The following is a 23950-nucleotide window of genomic DNA, read 5'->3' as shown; positions in this document are numbered from 1 at the left end:
GGAGGGAGGGAGGGAGAGAAGGAAGGAAGGGCAGAGGGAGGGAGGGAGGGCAGAGGAAGGGAAGGGAGGGAGAAAAAAAAAATCACAGAGATGCGCAAAGAAAGGGAGCTGCAAACATGAGCTCAAATGTCTCCTAGGACACAGATGGAAACTGCCATGGCTAAGAACCACTCAGGGTGGGTTTGTCACAAAATCTTCCTTTGCTCCATTCATTCCTCTTCCCTCAGGAAACTCATGTTGTGCCTCAATCCCCAAAGTCTGCAGAGAGAACCAGCTGTGTGTCCTTGGTTGGCTTCTCTCCTGCCAATAAGTGATGCTGGATTCAGTGACAAGGAATGGGGCCCCCATGAAGCAACTCAGGCAGGAAGAAGAGGACAAAGAAGAACAGAGGTGGAGACTAGAAGTGCCACAGAACAATGTGCTACCATCAATTGCCTGTAATAACACTGATGGGCAGGGTTTGCCTGAGAAAATCAGCAACACGCTTTAAAAACAAATCCTATAATCAAATCTGAGTGATTCTGGTTCAGTTTCACCCTTTCTTATAATTAGAGTTGATAGATCCGACAGTTAAAAACGGGGTGTGTGAGTATATGTGCAAGATGGGGTGGAGGGAAGAGAACAGAGGAAGGGGAGAAAAACAGGGAAGACGAGAACAGAGGAAAAAGGACATTTGCTTGAAACAGAATGGAAAATGCTCATGACAAATGAAGATGAAGAGTCAGATAAGTGGTAAAGCCTAAGAACTGGGGACCCTCTTGCAATCAGGTGGAGCTTCATTTATGGAAGCTGCTCCTTAGAAGTTCTTCTAGACACATGTAGCTGTCTCAGGCCACAGCTCACTTGTTCTCCAGCACAGTGCAGCAGAATCCATTGCCCATGCAGTTTCAGGGCTCCCCACTGCCTTGTCCAGCTGGAAGGAAGCTAGGGCTCCCTCAGCCACACCCTTTCTCCCACTCCACAGGGGCAGAACTCACAGTTCCAGGATCAGAATGACGTCTGTCTTGTTCTCATAGACCTCATGCAGGGTGATGACATTGGGGTGCTGGATCTCCTTCAGGATGCTGACCTCCCGCTCGATGTCCTCACGGCTCACACCACGCCGGCTGGATTTGGTCCTCCTTTTCTTAATGAACTTGGCAGCATACTGCAAACCGGTGCTTTTCTCACGGCATTTTTTCACCACTGCAAACTGTCCACTGAAAAGAGAAGATCACATGTTCTTAATGGTTCACTAAAAAATGGGACTTCAGCACAGATGTTGGGGGGGAACAATAGAAATGTGACTAGGAATGTTCAAATGGGGAAAATTAAAATAATTTCATATTTAAATTTTACTACACTTGTGTTTTATGAATAATGGTACAAGGAAAAATTATTTTCTTACAATATATTCTATTGAATAGGCAATAACATTGATATCTCCATACTCTTCTCCTTCCATCCCATATCAGACCCTGGTACACAGGAAATTGTTCTCTGATCTCACCTCACTTCCAAGAATCTTTTCCTGTATGTCTCATCACAGAGCAATTGAGATAAGGGAACTGGTAGAAAACAGAAGGTCCTGCCTTTGGAGATGTATGTCTAGCACCAATATTAATCACTTTGAAACACCCAGAATAAAAAGAAAAAAAGAAAAGAAAAAGGATCATTTTATTCACAAAAAAACATTGTTGGTTATTTCTCCAGAATTATCTCACTCTCTTCCCTTTCCAACGATATCGGTTTCTAGGGATCTATATGGTTCTGCTACAGCTGACACTACACACACACACACACACACACACACACACACACACAGGTACACATGCAACTACTGATGTGGATCATGTGACCCAAACTAAGCCAATCAGTGTACTATATTCTTCTGATCCAAAAGACCTTTCAGAGGATGGGAGACAAAGATTTTCTGAAACTTTTCCCATGTGCATATGAACACTGAACAATAGGTAAAACCCTAAAAGTTTCTGCCAGCCATCTGGGGGTTATGAGGGGAGCCACTCTTGGTATGAAAAGGAGAGAAAAGAAAAAAAAAACAAAAAAACAAAAAAACCCACTGCAGAGGCAGTGCCAGTAAAAGGAAAAAAAAACCAAGTCAGTGGTTACTATGGAGTAGCTGGATCAAACCTAACCTAAAGCTATATGCTTTTGGTTTTTTCAGTAACAAGTCAATAAATTCCCTTTATTACTAAAGGCAGTGTGATTTGGATTTTTTTTAAATTTCTTGCAGAGAAAAGAATCCTAAATGCCATAGAAAATAAAACCAGAACCTCCTTCTCATACATAAAATATAATAATAGAACTTGACAAAACATAGTAAGGTGTGAGTAGTAAGCAGGTAAGATCATGGGAAGTAAGTAGTGAAACTCCTGAAAGTAAGTGAAATACAATCGAAAGGTGAGGAAAAAGGAAGAAAAAAAAAAAAAAAGAATGTTTTCACTGCCAAATATTCTGTATTGAACATTTGTCCTTTAAATGGGAAAGTGATAATGTCAACTCAAGGTTAACCCTAATGGCAGGGTTGGGCAGGTGTTGGAAGGCCATGTGCACCAGCCCAGGAGTGTGCACACACACTCAGGGGAACTGAGTGCCAGAGTTTGCAGTGAAACATTTGACGCTCACATCCTCATTCAACAATCAGACCATTACTCACACTTCCAGGTCCCTGTGATGGCAGCGCCAGATGGAGAAGTTATAATGGCCAGCAGGTAGGCTCCATCCACAGCTGTCCCTCAAGTTCTAGCTAACCCTGATTGTAGAGGGTTAACATGTTTCTGAAAGCATTCTAGACTTATCACACTTCTTTAGACATCTTTCCTCATTTCTCTCGACTCCCCTGCCAATCCCAACTCCATCTTCCAAACTCTTCTATAGCCTGGAGTCCTCACCTTACACCCTTGTGTGACACTGGCAATCTTCTACCTGTTTCTTATCATCTTCACTCTCCCAAGACCGTGAGCTCCCTGAGGGCTAAGGCTCCAGGCTGGTGTGCTGCTTTTGAATTCTGAACCTATAATTCTGAGAACTTGAGGTGATAAACTGAGAGTGCTACAATATAATTCAATGGGACTGAGTAGTGGCTAGGAGTGCAGATTGCCACCTAACTCTATTAATCATAAGATTTCTTATGACTTAGCCAAGTGGTATGAGAGTGCCTAACTTGGAGGATTGTTGGAGGAAACTTGGGACCTCAGGGCCACAAGCAGAGCCACTGTACAAGTATTATAACAAAATACCTGAGATAATCAATTTATAAAGAGAAAAGATTTACTATGGATCACTATTAGAGGGTTAGAGGGTTCCATGATATATAGGTCCTATTGTTTTGGGCCTGCCATGAAGCAGTGCATAATACTGGCAGCATATAACAGAGCAGAACTGCTCCCTCATGGCCAAGAAACAAAGACAGCAAGGAGGGGGTCTGGAGTTCCACTACCTCCTGCAAAGGCATGCCCTTAATGACTTCAACACTTCCCACCCGGTCCCACCTCTTAAAAGTCCCAGCATCTCCCAATAATGCCACTCTGGTGGCGAAGCCTTTAACACACAGGTCTTTGGAAGACATTTAAGATCCAGATTATAGCAAGGGGGAAGTTGATTAAATGAGGCAACATGCATAAAGTATTTAGAAAACTGCCTGATCATAGGAAGTATTTGATAATTGTCAGCCATTATTAGTCTGCAACAACTGGAATTATTTCCATTAGTGCACTGTTGCTTCAACTCAAAGCAATGTAATAATACCACCAAAATATCACTTGTCATGACTTCCAGGGCGGGGAGAATGGTCTTAATAGGACCAAAAGAGAAAAGAAGGGGGAAAAAATCTCACACAGGGCTGAACTACATTAACTCTGTCTAAAATTACTGCTAAATCTGGCTGCTGGCTTCAACCTTCACGCACATCACCCCCTTCCCCTGTTTTCTCTCTGATCCCACCCAGGGTGAACTGCAGCTCACAACCTCTCACTGCAGACCACCCCCGCCTTGGGACCTTACAGCCACTTAGCAGAGCCACAGTACAGGCAGCCACGCCCACGGGGAGTCAGGTCAGGGTGGGGGCTTTTGTGTGCACTTAGTAACGCCTGCTGGGTATTAACCACAGCAGAATCTCCTCAGGCAGCCAGTGAATACTGAGGACAGCCCCCAGGGAGAAGAAATTCTTCTCTAATCATAGTAATTTGCTTTGTGAGGGTTATTCAGGTTGAGCTGTGGATTAATTGCTCCTCTGATCCTTTCTTATCTGGGCAACTGGCCCTCAACCTATGGGTTCCCTGGCACTCCCTGGCGCTTACTTTCTATCCCAGATTCATAACACACTGAGGGGCAGCTCCTTTACACCAAACCCTGCCACCCCAACAACAACTGAAAAAAAACAACTTATTCATTTATTTATTTAAATTTTTTTTTTTTTTTTTTTGGCAAGAGCTTTGAAATTGTGGATTCCCAAAGAGTATGATCCCATCTCGAGGCTGAGTTCAGATCAAGTAAAAGTGAACACACACAAAGAAGCAAGACCCCTACCTTGGCCCACTCAGGGATGCTCATCCCTTTCAACCTCCTTCTACCATCACTAGGCTAGTGAGTAATTAACATCAATATAGAGGACCACATCATTAATTAATGTTAATACAGTTAGACCGGCTCAATGGATGAGAAATGCAGTTACCTCAGTGGTAAACAAATTCTCTGTATGCTACATTTAATTTTGATAAATAGACTGATCCTCAACACTTGTGAATTTGCCCACTTACTAAAATTCATCTGTAATAGCCAAGTAAAGACTCATGGCACTTTTTATTCATGGACATGCAAATATTAGAAAAAAATTGAGCCGAGTGCAGTGACACACACCTGTAATCCCAGCAGCTGGGGTGTCTAAGGTAGAAGATCACAAGTTCAAAGCAAGCCTCAGCAACTTAAGAGACAGGGGACTCTAAATAAAATAGAAAAGGGGGCTTGAATGTGGCTCAGTGGTTAGGTGCCCCTGGGTTCAATCCCCAGTACCAAAAAAAAAAAAAAGAGAAAATAATTGAGCTGCTAATACACCTGTTCCTAGATAAAAAACAAATGAGGTTTGCTCCGTCCCCCTAATTCAGTTCTCAGGTTGTAAACAAGTATCCATTATAGCACTACCTTTTTTTGAACTTGTGTGTGCTATGTGTGTGATTTCACTGTTTAAAATGACCCCCAATTCTGGTGTAGAAGTGCTGTGCACTAATACTTCTGAGTACAAGGCTGTGATGCTTTCCTTATGGAGAAAACCCGTACTGTAGATAAGCTTCATTCAAGTGTGAGTTATAGCACTGATTACCATGAGGTCAATGTTAGCAAATCAACAATATATATTAAATAAGGTATCTTTAAACAGAATAGCACATTTTTAAAAAGATGTTACACAATAAGTTGACAAAAATGTTCTGAGCAGGGTCACTGGAACCTAACTCTCCACTCCCAACCCCTCCTAGGAGCAACTATGCAGTATTGGCTGTGAATTTACAGAACATAATTCCCACAAACAATAAGATTCAATTGTTTGTCATTTTTTCATGTACTAACAGCATTCTCTGTCAATTAATAACTGATAAAATAGTTTGTTGCATCATGTACAGAAAGTCAAACTAATTTTGACATAAAAACTTCCAATTAAATGTAATAAACATTGAATAATTATTGGTGGTCAGATACATGCAAAATTAATAAGACATATCCCTGCTTAAGAGAATTTTATATAACAAAACCTTGACTCAAGAAATAATCACAAAATTAATAAAAAGAACAACCTATCATTTAATTTCTTTGTTTGACCTACTTATATTTCCTGTTTGACTAGTACCCTTAGTCACTCAAGAAAGTGCAACCAGGATTTTATGCAAAGCTTTTCACACACATTAGTAATTGTAACTCTAGGAGATATATATCACATGTGCTTTTAAATTGCCTGAAATCATTCAACAAGTAAACTGCATAATTGAGAAATTAATCTGAACCCAAGTATACTTGCCTCCAAAGCCCAGTTCAGTGCTGTTGCTGTGTTGGCCTTGTGTGAGTGCTTGTTTGATACACAAGTCACCTCACAGGGAAGTGACAAACATCTTTCCAGGAAAGTGCTTTCTGAGAAGAATCCAACAGAGGGGATTTATCGTTGAATGAGTTTGGATATTCTTCTCAGTGAAAACTCCAGTGTTTTAATTAATTATAACTATAGCTTTAAGATGCTTTCAGGTGCCCTGCAATTAAAAACAATTTTTTTTCTGTGCTGAGAAAGGCAGAACATCCCTAATATGAAAATCAAAAAGATCCAAAACCCGAAATTTTTTGAGTGCTGACATAATGCTACAAGTGGAAAATTCCACATTGTGAAACTTTGTTTCATGCACAAAATTACCAAAAATGTTGTGTAAAAAACCTTTAGGTTGTGAGTATAAGATGAATATGAAACAAATGATTCTGTGTTTATATTTGAGTCCCATCCCTAAGCTATATCATTATACCTAAGCAAATATCCAAAAATAAACTAAAACAATCTGGTCTCAAGAATTTCAGATAAGGGACACACTTATACTCAGAAAGACAAGAAGAATCTCCAAGTCAGGGCACAAGAATGATACATTTATCTGTGAAGAATTTGTGCTTTTATAGTTCTCATGGAGCTCACAGCACATTAAAAATAAACCTGTGGAATTTTGTTTAACCCAGGTAGGTCTTACTTTCTAATTTATGTATTTGTGATAGCCTATATTCATGTCCATGAGATCAACATACAGAAAGACGTGGAAGGGGCTGGGGGTGTAGCTCAATGGTAGAGCCCATGTTTAGCATACTTGAGGCCCTGGGTTCCACCACGGCACCATAAAAGAAAACAAAACAATCAAATCAAAACAAAACAAAACAAAAGACATTGCGTTAAGAATGCAAAAGGCACAATCTGACTAAACATAACAATTTCTGCCTCATGACTGGTGACCAACCTGAGGTCTTACATTATCATTGCTGGTTCTATCTTTTCAATACATAAGAACAACCTCCCACCTAAGCAGGTGTGAGCAAGTTCAAAAAAATAGGACTAAGACAGCGTATCATTTTTTATCTTTGATGTTAAAGATGTTTCTACCCACATTGTATGACAGTTAGCAACTATTTATGGTAGCTATTATTATGATGAATTACCTACATTAAGGCTGGTAGTAGATCTAGATTAAATCTGACACTATATGAGCTCCATCTCCTCTCATGCCTTTACAATATAGTTTCTAATGAACACAAAATATTTTTTTACTTTGGAATTCATATAGCAAATCCCTGGCACAATTTTAGTGCTTGTTTTTGGGTGATCTATTTTTCTTGAAGTGTTGCTTTGAAAAAGTGGCAGGGCTTGAATTCTGCCAGAAGAGTAGAATTACAGGTCTCAGAGAAGAGTGGAGGTGACAAATGACTTCTCAAGGATGAGTGCGCATCTAATCATAATTCACATTTATAGCAGGGGAAAAGACCCTGAAGGCTTACAGCCTAGTGGGAGAGACAAGTGCATAACATTCATGTGGCAAGAGTGATAAAAGGATGTGGTGCTGTGGGAAGAAGCCTTCAAATGTAGAGACACCCTGCCAGGCTGGTTCAGACTGTGCCCTGAAGATGACCATGAGCTGCGAGTGGAAGGTGTGTGCTGATTTGGATGTGGTTTGCCACCCAGAGTTCATGCATTCCCAGCATGCTGATGTGAGAGGTGGCAGAACCTTTATGAGTGGGGACCTCGTGAGAGATAATTTGGTCCTGATGAGGCACTAATCTGGGAAGGTATTAAGATAGTTCTTGTGGGACCTGAATTAGTTCTTACAAGATGGCTGGCCAGTCGCAGGCTCCTCTGGCTTCCTGCCTTACCACGTGATTGCTCCCTCTTGCACATCCACTATGAGGGACATGCTGTTTAAATTTTAGCCTCCAAAACTATGAACTGAAAAAACTGTCTTTATAAGTTACCTAACCTTGGATACTTCATTATAATAACAGAAAAACAGGCTAATACAGTACATGTAGAGGAAGAGTTTCCAAGAGGAGAAACACAATGAGCAGAGGCAGAGGTGAGAAAGCCCTATTTTAGAATTTCTAGAAAGAAGAGCAGTGGTGGGGGCTGTGTCAGGTCAGTCACACAAAGAAAGCTCTGCATGGAATGGAGCAATGCCAAGTCCTGGCTCTGCCAATAACTGGGGAAAACAGGGGCTTCTCTTATCCTCAGTTTTCTCACCGGTACAAGAGCAATGGCAACATGAAATGAGGCCATATGTGTAAGGGCACATTGGTTTCTCTAAACACATTAAGCACAGGCAAAGAATAACATTTGGCACATTTCATATAGTTCTCAAAAAAGTCAAGAGACTAGCATTTCATCAGCTGAATACCACACCAAATTTCTCCTTGGCCTTTTTTTACCCAAAAAAAGTTTGAAATCTAAGTGTCAAGCTTCTACAATTTTTTCCCCATTAGGATTCAACAAAAGAATTTTCATTTTCATTGAAGACATGCTTGATTTTTCTCCTTTGGTCCCCCAAGGACCTGTGCCTGGCTTGCTTAGATGCTGAAGCTGTCACCCGTAGGTAGGTGAAGGAAAGCGGACTAAATTTTCCAAAGACGGCCTCAGTCAAAACTTCTATCCCAAAAGCTCTCTCAATGTCACCTTCCAGTTGCCATCTTAAGGTGGAGTTTAATGCCCTCCCCTTTAATCTGAGCAGGCATCAGTGACTTGCTTGACCAATAGAATGTGGTAGAAGTGATTCTAAGACTTCCACCTTGGTTTCTTGGGAATTTCCTCCTGTTACCCAATCACTAGGCCAGGAGAAGCTCAAGCTATGTGAAGAGATCCTTTAAAGCAGCTCAGAGGCTTTAAAAGGCCAGCCATGTGTGTAAGTCATCATGAACATTTGGCCCATCACATTTTCAGATGAGCACAGTCATCTTAGTGCAGCCATATGAAAGACCCTAAGCAAGGACCACCTGACTGGGCCTGAGGAGGCTGCAGAAGTATGAGAATTAAGGGAGCATCATAAATGGCTATTTTCAGTTACCAAGTACTACTTGACTAGTTTGTTTTGTAGGAATGAACAGAAACTAAAGAATTTTGGATGATGGACTCAACAGCTCACCCACAAGGCAATAAAGAGGAAAGATGTGACCCATAAATTAAGGTGAGTAGGCCATGGATTAGTATTCCAGAAGAACCTAGGAAAGGAGCAAGTATCCAGACTACCTTGAATGTAGGCCCCATATAGGACACACAAAAACAGTTCCACGCATTACATGAGTACATATGGACTCATCTTTCAGGTCCTTTGCTTCTCTTCTTGGCAATACATTCCATCTTTCAAGAAAGGTGCTAGATTACTTAAGAAGGATCTCTGTCTTATTGAGTTTTGTATAGCTATAACAAATAACTGAGGCTGGATACTTTATAAAGTAAGGAGGTTTACTTAACCCATATCTTTGCAAGCTGAAAATCCAAGGTCAAATGATCCCATCTAGTTGGCCTCTAGTGAGGGCCTTATGACTGAATCATAACATGGAAAAGAAAAGGAAAGAGAAATAGCTAAATGCAGAAAGGAAGCAATCACATGGTGGATGGGCTGGGTTCACTCTTATAACAACCCACTCTCCAAGAAACTAATCCACTCCTTGGAGATCTGTGTTAACCCTGCCATGGGGTAGTGCTCCATGATTTGATCATCTCCCATATGACCTACATCTTAACTATTACACCATTACATTGGGGACCAAGCTTCCAGCACACAAACCCTTCAGGGACAAACTACATCCACATCCACATCCAAACCGTAGCAGATCTCTGCGAAATGCAAACAACACAAAAAACAAACCCCAAGGTCTTTCACTGGAGATTTTGCCCAGATTTATAGTGGAGTCGAGTTGGTTGCTGGTCTCCAACTTTACCTTTCCCAGGCTCTGCGGTGAAGCAGATCTCTACCTTAGGAAACACACAAAACCAAACACTACACATGATTCAGTGAACGCAGCTACCTAGTCTTCACTCCAATGACCCTGAATGCCTAGGGCACATCAGCAGTAACAGCACCTTCAGGAGGAAGCAAGTGAAGCAGAAGCACACTCTCCCCTCATCCAGTAGAAACCCTTCCTTCCAACCTAACTATCAGCTCCATGATTGTCAGCTGATGACAAAGGCAAGTCCTGTAAGAAACCTGGAATGTCAGCCCCAGGTGGTATACAATTTCCTTGGAACGTTTTCTCGGTGTAGCCCACACTTGGAATTGCTCTCTTTCTGCCCTTTGAGAAGTTATAAGTGAGAAGCAAGCAAATTACATTTTAGAAAAAAAGTAAAGCTGGTGATAATTTTTAAAAATTCTTACTGTTAAAAAAAAATGCAGTCTTCAAAAATTATTATGAATTGCTACAAGAGTTCAGTAAAATGGACTATGATTTGGGGAACGAGGGTCACCTCACCCACAAGCAAGCCATTCAGGTTGCCACAGCACTGAAAGGAGAAACAGTGTCCCAAGGAGTAGGTAAACAGCCTTCTGTCACCCGGGGAACCTGACAACATCAAGGTCAAGAGAGAGAAGCAGAAGGAGAATGGCAGGCCAGGGCATGTGAATAACAGGTGGGCCGAGCACAGCAGGAGGGAGGTGGATTTCGTGGGGACAGCATCCTCCCAGGGACAAGATCACAGAGAATACTAGGGAGGAGAAGATGAAAAACCTAGGGCCCAGGACCAGTGGTCTAGCATTCAGGGTGGTGTCAAAGAAACAAATATCCAGAGTAGCAGCTGGTTCAAGCACCCTCTTATAATTAAGGAATTATCAAACCAGAATAGTTAAGGACTCTGAAACAAGGGAAGCTGAGGAAGACAGCTGGTGGGTGCCACTGTGCACTCCATTTGTACCCATGATGCCTCTTTGGAGGCAGCAGGTTCAGATATATCTAGAAGAACAGTTCCTAAAGTGAGAGGTCTGAAAAAACATTCTGTGGACAAGCAAGTTTAGGGAAAACTGGATAAACAGAGTCACACAGGCTTCCATATGCAGGATTCAGCAGATTTGGCTCTTGCCACAAGGGGGTAAAGCATTCAAAATTTCCCCATTGTCTGCAGTTATTGTTAACCGTGTGTGTGTGTGTGTGTGTGTGTGTGTGTGTGTGTGAGACAGAGAGCAAGAGAGAGAGAGAGAGAGAGAGAGAGAGCTATCTCAAATACTTTGAATTTCAGGGTTCTTGGGAAGGTATACTTTGATACTTTGTCCTCTCTACCACTGAGATATCTCTAGCCCTTCTTTTATTTTGAGACAGTCTCACTAAATGTTCAGGTTGGCCTCAAACTTGCAATTCTTCGGACTCAGCCTCCAGAGTCCCTGGGATTACAAACTTGCACCACCCCATGCCTGGTTTGGGACTGGATTCTGTAGTCACTGTTTTCTTTCCATTTGCAACACAGTTGCATTTGAGGCTACTCCCTAAGGCAATATGTCAGTGGCAGAGCTGGAGGTGAGAGGAATGTGGTTTGGGGACCTGATGCATTAGAAAATGGAGACCATTTGCATCTAGTCTGAAAAAGGAGGCCACCCACCTCCTTGGGGTTGGTGCCTTGTCTCCTACCTGCTGGTCAAAGGGCTGCTATGGGGACACAAGCAAATCCATGATGGGCTCATCCCTGATGCAAGCTCTTTACTCCTTGAGACTAGCAGGGAATTTGGAGTTTTCTTTTTTTCAGAGATTCAATCAGGTTGGGTATTTTTGATGACAACTGAAAGCAGGCAGGTTAGATGGGTCACAGGCAGAGCACACTGAATACTGGCCAGCTGACTTACAAACAATTGAGCCCTTGCTGCCACCGTGGACCAAGAAAGCAACCCCTGAGGAAGTGTGGTGGTAAAAGGCAGGGGCTGGGGCATGAGGCCTCCATAGAGTAGCGTCTTCTGTGTTCTGCCTGCACCTGCCTTACAGGAGTTGACACAAGTACGCGCACCTTGTTCAAGACCCAGGGCTCCTCTGCCTCTGCCTCTCACTGCCATAGTAAATTACGGTCGTGCCAGGATCATTCAGATGAGTGATCAGGACTTCCAGCCCCCAAATCACATCCCCGTCACAGAGGGCCTTTGAATTGTTCCAGTTCAGACTCAGGGAGGTCAGACCCAGTTTGATCATTCTGACTTCACCATACATTCCTCTTGAGTCCTCCCATGATCAGATCAAGTGATTTTGTCATGATTCCCCTTTCACCTTTTAGGACAAAGCTAACTGGGTCATAAGGTACAATCTATTCTTAACTCAGCAAGCTGCTTTCAGGGAAAAAGTTGAAAAGGGAGCAGGAGGGTCATATAACTTCATGGGGAAAAAGAAGACACACAGGAGCTGAGTTTAAGTTCCTTATTCCATGGCCAAAAACAGAGGGAAAAAATAAGTTAGATTTTTCCAGGGTGTTCAGAACAACCATCTAGAGGGAAAGGAAAGCAAAGAGATCGGCAGTTCGATGGTCATCAGAACAATAGAGTAGAGTATATACTGAGTAGCCCAGTTGATAGGAATCATGGGATAATTCTCTCCAATATGTACTTTGCCTAGTTCTGAAGCAGGAAAGAAAGAAAGCAAAGATGTCAACTTACTTTCATTGCTTCCCTTTTCATCTTAGGTAGAAATATCATTTGCCTGTGAGTTTTTATAGGAAGGTTTGGGACCCTCTATCACACTTTGTCATTGAAAAAATTAGCTCCAACTTAACCTGAGAGTCAGGTCTGTATTGGTGAAGAGTTTGGACTTGAATGACTTGGAAGAATTTCAAATACACCTGGTGTTATGCGGCTTTTAGTGCAACTACGGTGCGGATGGACTTTAGCAATATTGTGCATGGATTCTGTGCTGCTCTGGAAACTGAAAGTGACCAAGTGTAGCAAACTCTAATCAGGGTTTTCCTTCTCTGATGCTTCAAAAGTCACTGCCCAAGTGTCCAGGAGACAACAAATGGCTGCCTGGTCATCTGCCCAGCTGGGAAGAATCCTTTTTACAGTGATCTTGGCCAAGTCCTTTTCTGGAATGTTTACAGATCTGCCACCTTGTCTCTGAATCAGGTGGGACTCACCTCAAAGAGTAAGTCTGGAGGGAGGAGGAGGGGTATAACATGTAAGTCTGAGAGGGTCACTTCAGGCCAGGCCAGGTGAGGCTGACAGGAATCTTCACTGCTGGAGTTACCTGAAGTGAGACCCAGGCAGATAAAACTGAAAGATGATAAGTTAAAGAGAAACCAGAGCTCCTGGGAAGCCTGAGTATTCCCTCAATGGAAGCAGAACTCTCCGGAAGCCTGCCAAGAGGGCTGACCTCACCCCTGGGATCCGATCCCAGCACACATGAGGCTTATCAGGAGGACCAGAAGACAGCTATAAATTCCACAACCAGGAAAACAAATGATGATGATGCTACTTCTCTGAGGAAGTGACAGTTTTGAAGAGCATGTGTTACTAAATAAGTTTTAGGTCAAACACCAAAGAAAACAAAAATTTAAGGAAAAATAATTTGTGGGTGTCAAGACTACAGGCCATGCTTCCCTAAGCAGGGATTATAAACCCAATAACCTTTTATGGGGTGTTGCTTCTTAAGGAAGTATGAAATCTGACTTTAGAGAGACATGGAATTGTCATCAATCAGAGGCTTCAAAAGCTTTGTTTGGCAGAAACATTTTCTGGCAGGCAAGGGGGTCATGGTGGGAAGTGCATCAGTGGGCAAAAAGGAAGTCTGACCTCTCACAGGGCACATGCCCAGGGTGAGTAAGAAGTTCTTTCTCTTGTTGGACCTCATTTGCGGTGTGGAGGCTCAGTAGCTCTGCACCCTTCCCAAAACAGATGATCTTGAATTCAGCACAGCTGAGGGTAAGCACAGTCTCCCCACTGGGCTCAAGATACTATAAATATCTGTAATCATGTGGGAACAACATGGTTGGTCTGTTTAAAGAAGTCACCATAGCTTCTAGGAAGCATAATGAAGCCCAATGGAAAAGGTAGCTATAGCCCTGGACCAACGGAAAAATCTAATAGATGCAGACACATTTAAATGAACATATAAATGAGGTGCCTGTTAGTCAACTTTCTCTCACTATGACAAAATACTTGAGATGAACAACTTAAAAAGAGGAAAGATTTATTTTGTCTCATGGTTTCTAAGATTTCAATTTATAGCCGGTTGTTCCTATTGTTTTGGGCCTGTAGTAAGGCAGAATATCACGACAGAGAGGGTGTGGTGGAGCAAAGCAACTCAAATCATGGTAGTAATAAGCAAAGAAAGAGAAGGAAGGGCTGGGCTCCAATAACCTAACCTAACTCTTCCACTAGGCTCCACCTCTTAAAGGTACTCCCACCTCCCAAGAGTGCCACCCTAGGGACCAAGTCTTCCACACATGGGCTTTAGGAGACATTCAAGATTTAAATGATAGCAATACCCTAAGGCAGGCACATTAGAAGTCACATGAAAATTACCAAAGCCACTTGTCTAGACCTTCCTGACCAGGTGCTGAGTTCTGGGGGCTCCACACCAACTCAACAAGTAACTGGATTCCAATGTTACAAAAAGTCTTAATGGTGAAAGTGAATGTGGATGATGAGGTGCTGGCTAAAAAGATGCAGGAGCTTAATAAATTCCATTTGGAACTTACTTTCCATTTAACAGGAAGTGAATGCACAAGAGAATCCATTTTTGCAGCTACTTCTTAATTTGTTACTCATACATGAGAGATATATCACTGGTTGCTACGTTTGGAATCACAAAGAAGTTAACATGAATAATGCAAAAACAACTGGTTTGTTGAATTAGAATTTTAATTCCCTTCATAATGATCTCCCAATGTGCTAGCTTTAAAAAATAAAATAAAATAAAATACTTAAACCTCACCACCAAAGTGTTGAAGAGTACCCAAATCTGAGAGGAAATGCAGAATCAGTGGATGAGTATTGGACCAGAAGACAAGAGTACTAAAAACTGACCTATTCTACCATTTCATAGGTGTGAACACTGATCTTTCATGACCTATTCTGAGACTCACCATACTTATTTGGGAAATAAAGCAGAGCAAAGATTTGGGATGTAGTTCAGTAGTAAAGTGTTTGCTTATCATGCACAAGTCCCTGGGTTTGATCCCTAGCAAAGGGGGGGGGGGGAGGGAGGGGGAGGGAGAGGGAGGGAGAGAGATATTAGTAAGTAATAATGCTCAGCTTATTGGAATATTTTAAGACTGAAAAGAGGTAAGAAGATATGATGATGATATATTGCATGCTACCACAAAAGTATAATGTTAATATTTGGAAATGTTTAAGTGATATTATAGCTGGGAATAAAACCATTGAGTAGATGTCCAAAGATCCCTAATAGATTTAGGTCAGTTTCTAATTGGGGATAGAGAGGAAGGAAAGGAACTTTTTCTACAAAACTTAGAAACGTCCATTTCAAGTCTTCCAAAACTAAAATTTAACATAAATATCTAGACATATAAATTTATTTTAGTCTTCTGCACTTCATGATAACTTATGAACTTTAAAGGCAGAAAGTCTGGTTTTACATTTTACCTTTGCCACTCACTAGCCATATAATCTTGGGCAAGTTCCTCAGCCTCTCTGTGGTTCAAATTCCTCATCAACAAACTGAACAATTTACCTTAAAGGACTGCTATAAAGACTGAATCAAAATGTAGTCTGTAAAAATAATATTTAAAAAAAAAAGACTTAATGAGTGAAATACATAAAAGTATTTCAACAGTACTTGATGCATAATGAGTCATATGCTTAAAATTATAATCACTATTATTGTATATAGTTGCTTAAAGTCTATATGGAGGCATCTTTTAGGTACACGACAAGGTGCAAACTGTCCTATTAGAGAAAACAAAAGATGGAAAATCCTATGCAAGTTCTTCCCCACCCTTTCCTGGAGAAACTACCTTGAGCAAGGGATCTTCATGAAGACTGTAGGCTTTAGAACACTTCTACTCATGGGGATGACCGTTACCCTTTCATCTAAAATTGCTTAGACTTTTGAATTACTGAAATATTCAGATAAAGGAAGAAAAACATGAGAACAAAACTGGCACATTTTCATGTCTTGGGCCTTTGATTAATATTATGCTGACCTCTTTCTAGTCTCAAGGCCTTAGAATACATGTTTAAAATATGTGGGCAAAATCACCCTGAGACAATTATAGGTTTTTGTTCCATCTTTTGGCCAGTCACTGAGAAAACACTCTTTAAAAGAAAAAAAAAAAAAAAAAAAAAGTTTGTTTTGTTTTTTTTTTAATTTATTCTTTTTAGTTATACCTTACAGTAGAATATATTTTGGCAAATTATACATACATAGAGTAGAACTTATTCTATGCAGAGTTACCCTGGTAGAGTATTCAAACACAAGGTTAGGAAAGTTATGTCTGATTAATTCTACTATCCTTCCTATTCCCCTACCTCCTCCCTTCCCTTCATTCCCCTTTGTCTAATCCAACAGATTTCTATTTTTCCCCACCCTCCTTTGTTTTGAGTTAGCATCTACATATCAGACAGAATATTCAGCCTTTGGTTTTAGGGGATTGGCTTATTTCACTTAGCATGATATTCTCCAGCTCCATCCATTTACTGTCAAATGCCATTATTTCATTCTTTTTTATGGCTCAGTAATATTCCATTTTGTATATATACTACATTTTCTTTATCCATTCATTCATTGAAGGACACCTACATTGTTTCCATAGCTTGGCTCTTGTAAGTTCAGCTGCTATAAACATTGATGTGGCTGCATCACTGCAGTATGCTGTTTTTAAGTCCTTTGGGTATAGACTGAGGTGTGGGATAACTGGATCAAATGGTGGTTCCATTCCAAATTGAGAAAAGACTCTTAACTAAAGAATTTGAGGTTGTTTCTAACTTGAGTTTTCTTATGCTCAAAGAAGCTTCACTGCAAGACCAGTATTTTCTTGTACATTTATCATGTGTAAGAAAAATATGATTAGCATTCTCCTGAAAAATGTTCAGTGTTAGAAAACAAAGCATTACCTAGATGCCCTTCAGTTGGTGAATGGATAAAGAAACTGTGGCATATATATACAATGGAATATTACTCAGCCATAAAGAATGATAAAATTATGGCATTTGCAGGCAAATGGACGAAATTGGAGAATATCATGCTAAGTGAGATAAGCCAATCTCAAAAAACCAAAGGAAGAATGATCTCACTGATAAGTGGATGATGATACATAATGGGGCGTGGGAGGGGTTAGTTTTAGGGTTAGAGTGAGGGTTAGGGAGGGGGGCAAGAATGGGGGAAGGAAGGACTGTACAGAGGGAAAAGAGGGATGGGAGGGGTGGGGGGAAGGGGAAAAATAAAAGAATGAATCAACCAACATCACCCTATGTAAATTTAAGATTACACAAATGGTATGCCTTTACTCTATGTACAAACAGAGAAACAACATGTATCCCATTTGTTTACAATAAAAAAAAGAAAACAAAGCATTTATTAAAAACAAAACTGAAATAAGCTAAGAGAGTACAGAAGGACTAAGTCTAGATGGAGGCAAAGAACAGAGAGAAGCTTCCTGCCTGGGAGTGAGTATTCACCCCAATGGCCCAACAACAATGAGCTAGGCAACCTGTGTAGCCATGAGAACACATCTTGTTCTTCCAAATCTATGCTTTCAGCAAGGGAGAAGAGGATTTCCAACCCTACTAAGGATGTAAAAATGTAAAACAAAGAAACAAGGTTATATAGCTTTTCCTCCTCGTCTCAGCAAATGCTGGTTGAAAGGGCAGATGAATTGATTTATTCCGTCTCAGTCCTTGGAATTCTGAGTTTCTCATGTTAATTTTTAATTTATTGGTTCAACTGCTAAAGAGAATGATAATTAGATGTTTTTTTCATTACTGGGTCCTTAGACTGATAAAAAGGTAAATACACTTGAAGAAGATGATGTTTAGGGCATTTGAGTCAACTTTAAAAATGCTGGTTGTCATATTGCTGTCTGACAGGTTCAGAAGAGTTCATATTAGTGGTTGGGTAAGGTAAACAATTGAACTTTGCATTCATTCCAAAAACTCTAACCTCCCTGAAAACACACGTACTTCAGCAGAGTAAAATTTTACCATGAAACAGCTAACTATACTAAGGGTGATTCAATATTATACATTCATTTATCCAAGTACTACTCAATTATTTGTTCAGAAGACTTGTCCAATAATATTTGTTATGGTTTGGATGTGAGGTGTCCCCCAAGAGCTCATGTGTGAGACAATGCAAGAACATTCAGATGTGAAATGACTGGGTTAGGAGAGTCTTAATCCAATCCATGATGGGATTAACTGAGTGATAACTGAAGGAGAGTAGGATGTGGCTGGAGGAGGTGGGTCACTGGGGATGCACCTTAGGGCATATACTTTGTATGTGGTTAGTGAAGTCTCTCTCTGCTTTCTGGTCATCATGTGAACTGCTTCCCTCTGTCATAGTCTTCCACCATGTTCTGCCTCACTTCAACAGAGCCTGCTGCCTATGGATTGAAACCTCTGAAACCGGGAGCACCCAAACAAACTTCACCTCCTTTACTTGTCAGGTCTTTTAGTCACAGCAGTGAAAAAGCTGACTAAAATAATATTTTACCACAGAAAGTATATTATAGCTAAACTGTTCATAATTAGATCATACACATATATAAACATTTCTAAATTAAAACAATGACTTAGTTTACAACAGAGCTATCCATCAGAAATATAAAACAAGCCACAAATGCAAACAAGATGTGCAATTTAAAATTTTCTAGCAGCTACATTAATATAAGTAAACGTAAAATTGATTTCAATAATATATTTTATTCATCCCAATATATCAAAAAAGTATCATTCAGTCACGTACTCAGTAATTTCAAATAAGTAATTATAAGGTATTTTACTCTTTTTTGAGTGCTTGAACCCCAGTGTATACTTTATGTTCACAGCACATCCCACAGGGACCAGCCAAACTTCAAGTACTCAATGACTACAAGTAACTAGTGGCCGTCCTAACACACAGCACAGCTTTAGGCTAATTTTATAGCTACAATAGAAAACTAGGCCATAGCTTCAGTATTTATAGAAGGGAAGTGGAAGAGATACTTGTGAAGACCCTGTGAGGTAAACCATAGTTAATTTAGCATATTAATCACTGGAAGATGAAAGATGTAATTGTTTGCCTTTTTGAAGAACAAACTTCTCTTAGAAACCCTCACTTTGAATTTCAGATAATTTTCTTTAAAATATGAATATATTTTCAACTCTTCATCGATATGCACCAAGATGGTTTTCTTTTTTAATATAATCTGCTGTTTTGAGTACAGAAGTAACCAGATAACCTACATACTACAAGAAGCATTTGTATACTTGAAGGCATTTACAAAGTCACAAGCGTTCTCAAGACAACTGCTGTTAGAATCAACACTGAATCATGTAGAGGAGCTTATGGGTCCAAAAGGGCAAAAATCAAGATTTCTGTGCAACGCAGCATATGAGACTATAAAACTAACCATCCTCAGTACTAAATACAAATAGGGATCATGATTCAGTTAATTTAAAAAGTTTGATCCTATTTAGTACGTGGATTTTCCATATGATTTTAATGATTTCAGTTATCTTCACCCCTACCTTCACCCTCACAGACTGAAGAAAGGAGAGTGGTGATACATGACGAAAAAATGGTGACTGAAAGTTTTCTGATTAGGAAGAAGAGCTGTCATGGTGGAAGGGGTGAGCAAGACAGGGAGGGTGTGCTGTGCAAGTGGCTTCCTGGAAATGGAGATTGTGGGGGAGTTTCTGGCGACTGCTGAGGAGTAGAGGAGAAGTTCACTGGAAACAAAGGGGTCAAAGAACTAGAAGGCAGGGTTAAGTCATCTTTCACAAGGGGGTTAAGTCATAGAAAGGATGGCCATGGAGGAGTGAAGGGAAAACTGCTCATAGACGTCTGTCCTCTCCACGCTCCATTTTTCTTTAACATTCATTACTTCTTGGTTTTCAAGAGATCACAGAACTGATATCCATTCTCTCCTTTTGTTTGTCAAAATCATAAATATTAACAAGCCAATGGCAAGGGACTTACTAAACATGCCGTGGACATTTACGTTCAGATTACTTAATGCTCCTGCCTAGTGGCAAGTTTAAATATGCTGAGCAACAACTGGGGTGACTCCACCTGAATTCCCTGTGACTGCTTCTTGCATTCATTCATTCATTCCTTCAATGCACAATGTCAGGCATGAAATGATAGAGGGAAGGGCTCACTAAAGTATCACAAAATAGAGGAATCTGTAACAATGAAATTGTATTCTTCCCTCTCCTAGCTGATAATTACAAACTCTAAGGCAATTTTCATCCCTTCCTTTCCTTCCTTTTTTTTTTCTTCCTTTTCTCTGCTTCCTTCCTTTTTCTTATCAAATAACAGAAAGATAAAAGACATACTATTTTAAAAGTGATCAAGTATACCTACTGTTGACCTGGAGAAGACAAGTTCCAAGATTCCAAGGTCAACTACTTCTGGACGGATAGTGACAGGATATAGGGCTTTGCTTGCTATCTTCCAAATCTGAAATTTCAATATCTCAAAGTCCTTTCATGACATGGAGACCCCAGTAGAAGTGGAGGCAGCTGGCAAGGTGTCAACACGTTAAGAAGAAATACATCACAACCATGGAGAAACGTGGCAGAAGCCACTGAAGTCAATCTCGAATGTGTCAGCCACTTCTGACCACATTTTAAAGGACTTGTCCACCATATTGAAAAGCAGGGATGACTGTCACCAAATGTCCACCATTACTGGGCCCCAACAAATGAGGTGCTAAAGTGCCTAAAACTCTAATGATTGCTGTTTCTCTACTGATTTCTTTCAGGACACAACTAACCTTTTAACTCATGTCACCTCTGATTCCACTTTGCTTTAAACATTTGATACAATCAGAAAAGTTGCCAAGATTCTAGCAACTCTTGCAGTATTATTTTAGGACACCCATTTCAGATCTCACTAGCCATTGCAGCTTATTAAGAAAGGAACTGGAGGAGAAAGCTGCACCTGTTACAGGGCCACATTCCAGCAGAGAACAAAATAAATCTTTGTTGAAAACATAAAAGTTGGTCACTTTTAGTAGTATAGCTTTGAAGGCCTGCTTTTTTGGGGGGGTGGGGGAAAATGGAACTTTGTGAGGCCCTATTTAAATTAAATTTGTTAAAATTTCTTACTACCTTAAGCCCAGAAGTCTCAAATTAAAGAAAATCAAAAGGAATAAATGTTTAAAACTACATATGACCCCAGGGCATGGTACATGACCTATTCCAGGTGAAGGGCACACAATGAATTGCTGGTTTATTCCTTGGCAGACATCTCAGCCCCTTTAAGGTTCTCCAAGTTTCCAAGTCAGTTCAGTCAGGCAGGTTTCAGGCCTGACTCTGTATTGTAGGCTGGTCATGTGAGCACACTGCTTTTGACCCAGAATAGCTTATCTTCCACAGGGACAACAGGGAATTAAGAGTATTCAGGCAAAAGCATCAAATTCTAATTTACAACGCAACCTAGCCACAACAATACACCAACACGTGGATTTCCAGGCTGAAATCGGCTTCAGTTCCTCCAAAATCACAGCCACTGAAGCCAGTTTTCTCTATTACTGGTCATGAAAACTCGTCTTACATCCATTTTGATTTCTGGATATAATTGCAAATAAAATTAATTAAGTTTTTTAAGAAGTCAGAGCCTGGTTCCATCATCATAGCAAACCTGAGTCTATATATATATATACCTACAGATGAGCTTTATTTGCCTATTGATTTAAGATGCTAATCAGGATTAGTGTGAAGGTAAACATCAGCCAGATACCACCCACTGCTATTTCCAGCTCTTCCCCTCAAAAAGCAAAATAAAAACTAGAGCACAATAACGATGCATTTTGCAGAATATAGTATGTGTCCAAAGAATGTGTGTATCCAAGCACCTCCAGAAACTATGGATTTTGGTAGGCTTGACTGAACAACAGAAGGAAACAGCCTGCATCAGAGTTTTAAACAATGAATGATTAAGGAGACTGAAAGTGAGTAGAGAGAACAACTCAAATAAATCACCTGACTGTTATCTAATTGGGTCAGGCGATCAGCCTACTGCTTGTAACTGAGGTAGAGTGGGTTCAGTGGTCCCACAGATGTTTGTGCAATCTACACCTAACAGGAGTCAACATCAAGTTATATAAAGGGCACACATGGAAAAAATGATCACATATTCACATTAAATGTCTTCACAAGTTATCAGGACCATACTCTGACCACTGCTTTTCCTTCAGAAAACCTCTTCAGAAGCTTACATAGAGCACAGCACATAGAGTCAAAACAATTTGGGTGTCAAAGCAAATGCAAAGCAGGAGTACGATTAAATCTTTGCAGTTACTCTTATGCTAGCCATGTATCTACCCTTGTATACAGCAAGTGCTTAGCAACACCTGATGAACTATTGAGCAAGACGTTCCTCTAGAGATAAAGACATGATGGATAGAATGAATTCATTACTGTGCAGTCTGCTGTGGAGACTATATTTTCCATATGATCTAAAAAATAAATTATACTTATGAAAACAAAATATTTGAGATTGCTTTTGCATTGGAAATCCCCCCCCCCCACTACAGTGGTAGTTTCTGTACCCTATCTCTGCAAAGTTCCTTTTACCATGTAAGGTAATTTACTAACAGCTTCCAGGGGTGCACCAGGAGAACATCATTGAAGGCCATTACCCAGCCTACCACATCCCCAAAATGAGTTTACCAGAACCACAGACCTTTTTTTTTATTTATTTTTTAAATTAGGGACTTAAAAGGAATTGTCTGACCAGGCATGGTGGCACTCACCAGTGATCCCAACAACTCAGGAGGCTGAGGCAGAAGGATCCCAAGTCGGAGGCCAGTCTCAGCAACTTAGCAAATCCCTAGCAACTCAGCAAGACCCTGTCTCAAAATTTAATAAATAATTAAAAAGGGCTGAGGAATGGAGGAATGTAACTCAGTGGTACAGCACCCCTGGATTCAATTTGCCTTATCCAAATGAAAAAAAAATAAAAAGGATTTGTCTAGAAGAAGGGATACACTGGGAAGTTCTATCTATGGCCAAGAAGTTTTCGGGTCCATGGTTAAAGATTTTCCCTGTCTGTCTCCTCAACCACTTTTTCTGCTGTAATCACTGCCTTTGAATAGATAAGGCATTATAAGTGGCAGATTCTTGACATGTTTTTCATAAGGTCCAGTTTCAATTAAAAAAAAAAAAAAAAGTTTTGTATATACCAGGACACCACTGGGCCTCCACATAATTATATTTTGCATTATACATTACTGCTGTGCTTCAGAAAACCAAGAGCCATAAACAGCCACTTTCTAGAAATATGTTAGATAATACTACTTAATACATTTTATTAGAATGGTGGGTGTGTGGGCAGATGGATGGATGGGACAGAACACATCTAGGAGGCTTTAGGTAAAAGATCATCAGTTCATTCTTGCAACATTGCTTAGCTGACTTCCCTAAACTGAAAAAGACTAGAGAAAAATCACTGTCCACAGAAATGAATATGTAAATCTGTGACCTTGATCACAGAGCAGAAAAGTTCAATCCTTCTGACCCGTGCCCCTCCTGAGCTTCCTCACCTCCCAAAATCAATCAGGGTTATGCATCTGTGGGCTCTGTATCCACAGGTTCAACCAATGATAGATAGAAAATATCTGAGGGGAAAATCTGCATCTGTACTAAACATAAACAGATTTTTTTCTTGTCACTATTCCCTAAACAATATGTATAACAACTATTTACATAGCATTTACATTGGATTAGCATTTATATTTCTAGGTAATCTAAAAATGATTTAGAGTATATGGGAGGATATCCACAGATTACATGTAAATACATCCACAGATGTAGAACTACTACTC

The 23950-nt window shown here is 40.4% G+C and overlaps 1 protein-coding gene across 6 annotated transcripts in view; it reads right to left on the bottom strand.

The window, feature by feature from the left end:
• Dapk1 (death associated protein kinase 1) overlaps positions 1-23950 on the bottom strand; it is a 200739-nt gene that overhangs the window by 105899 nt on the left and 70890 nt on the right. For all 6 annotated transcript variants that reach the window (XM_047524293.1, XM_047524289.1, XM_047524294.1 and 3 more), the window contains one exon: positions 978-1199. In XM_047524293.1, coding sequence (XP_047380249.1) covers positions 978-1199 — 222 coding nt within the window. The remainder of the gene's footprint in view (positions 1-977; positions 1200-23950) is intronic.

Source organism: Sciurus carolinensis, chromosome 14 (assembly GCF_902686445.1).
Source record: "Sciurus carolinensis chromosome 14, mSciCar1.2, whole genome shotgun sequence".
In the NCBI taxonomy this organism is placed as follows: domain Eukaryota; kingdom Metazoa; phylum Chordata; class Mammalia; order Rodentia; family Sciuridae; genus Sciurus; species Sciurus carolinensis.
This window is presented reverse-complemented; position numbering and strand designations above follow the sequence as displayed.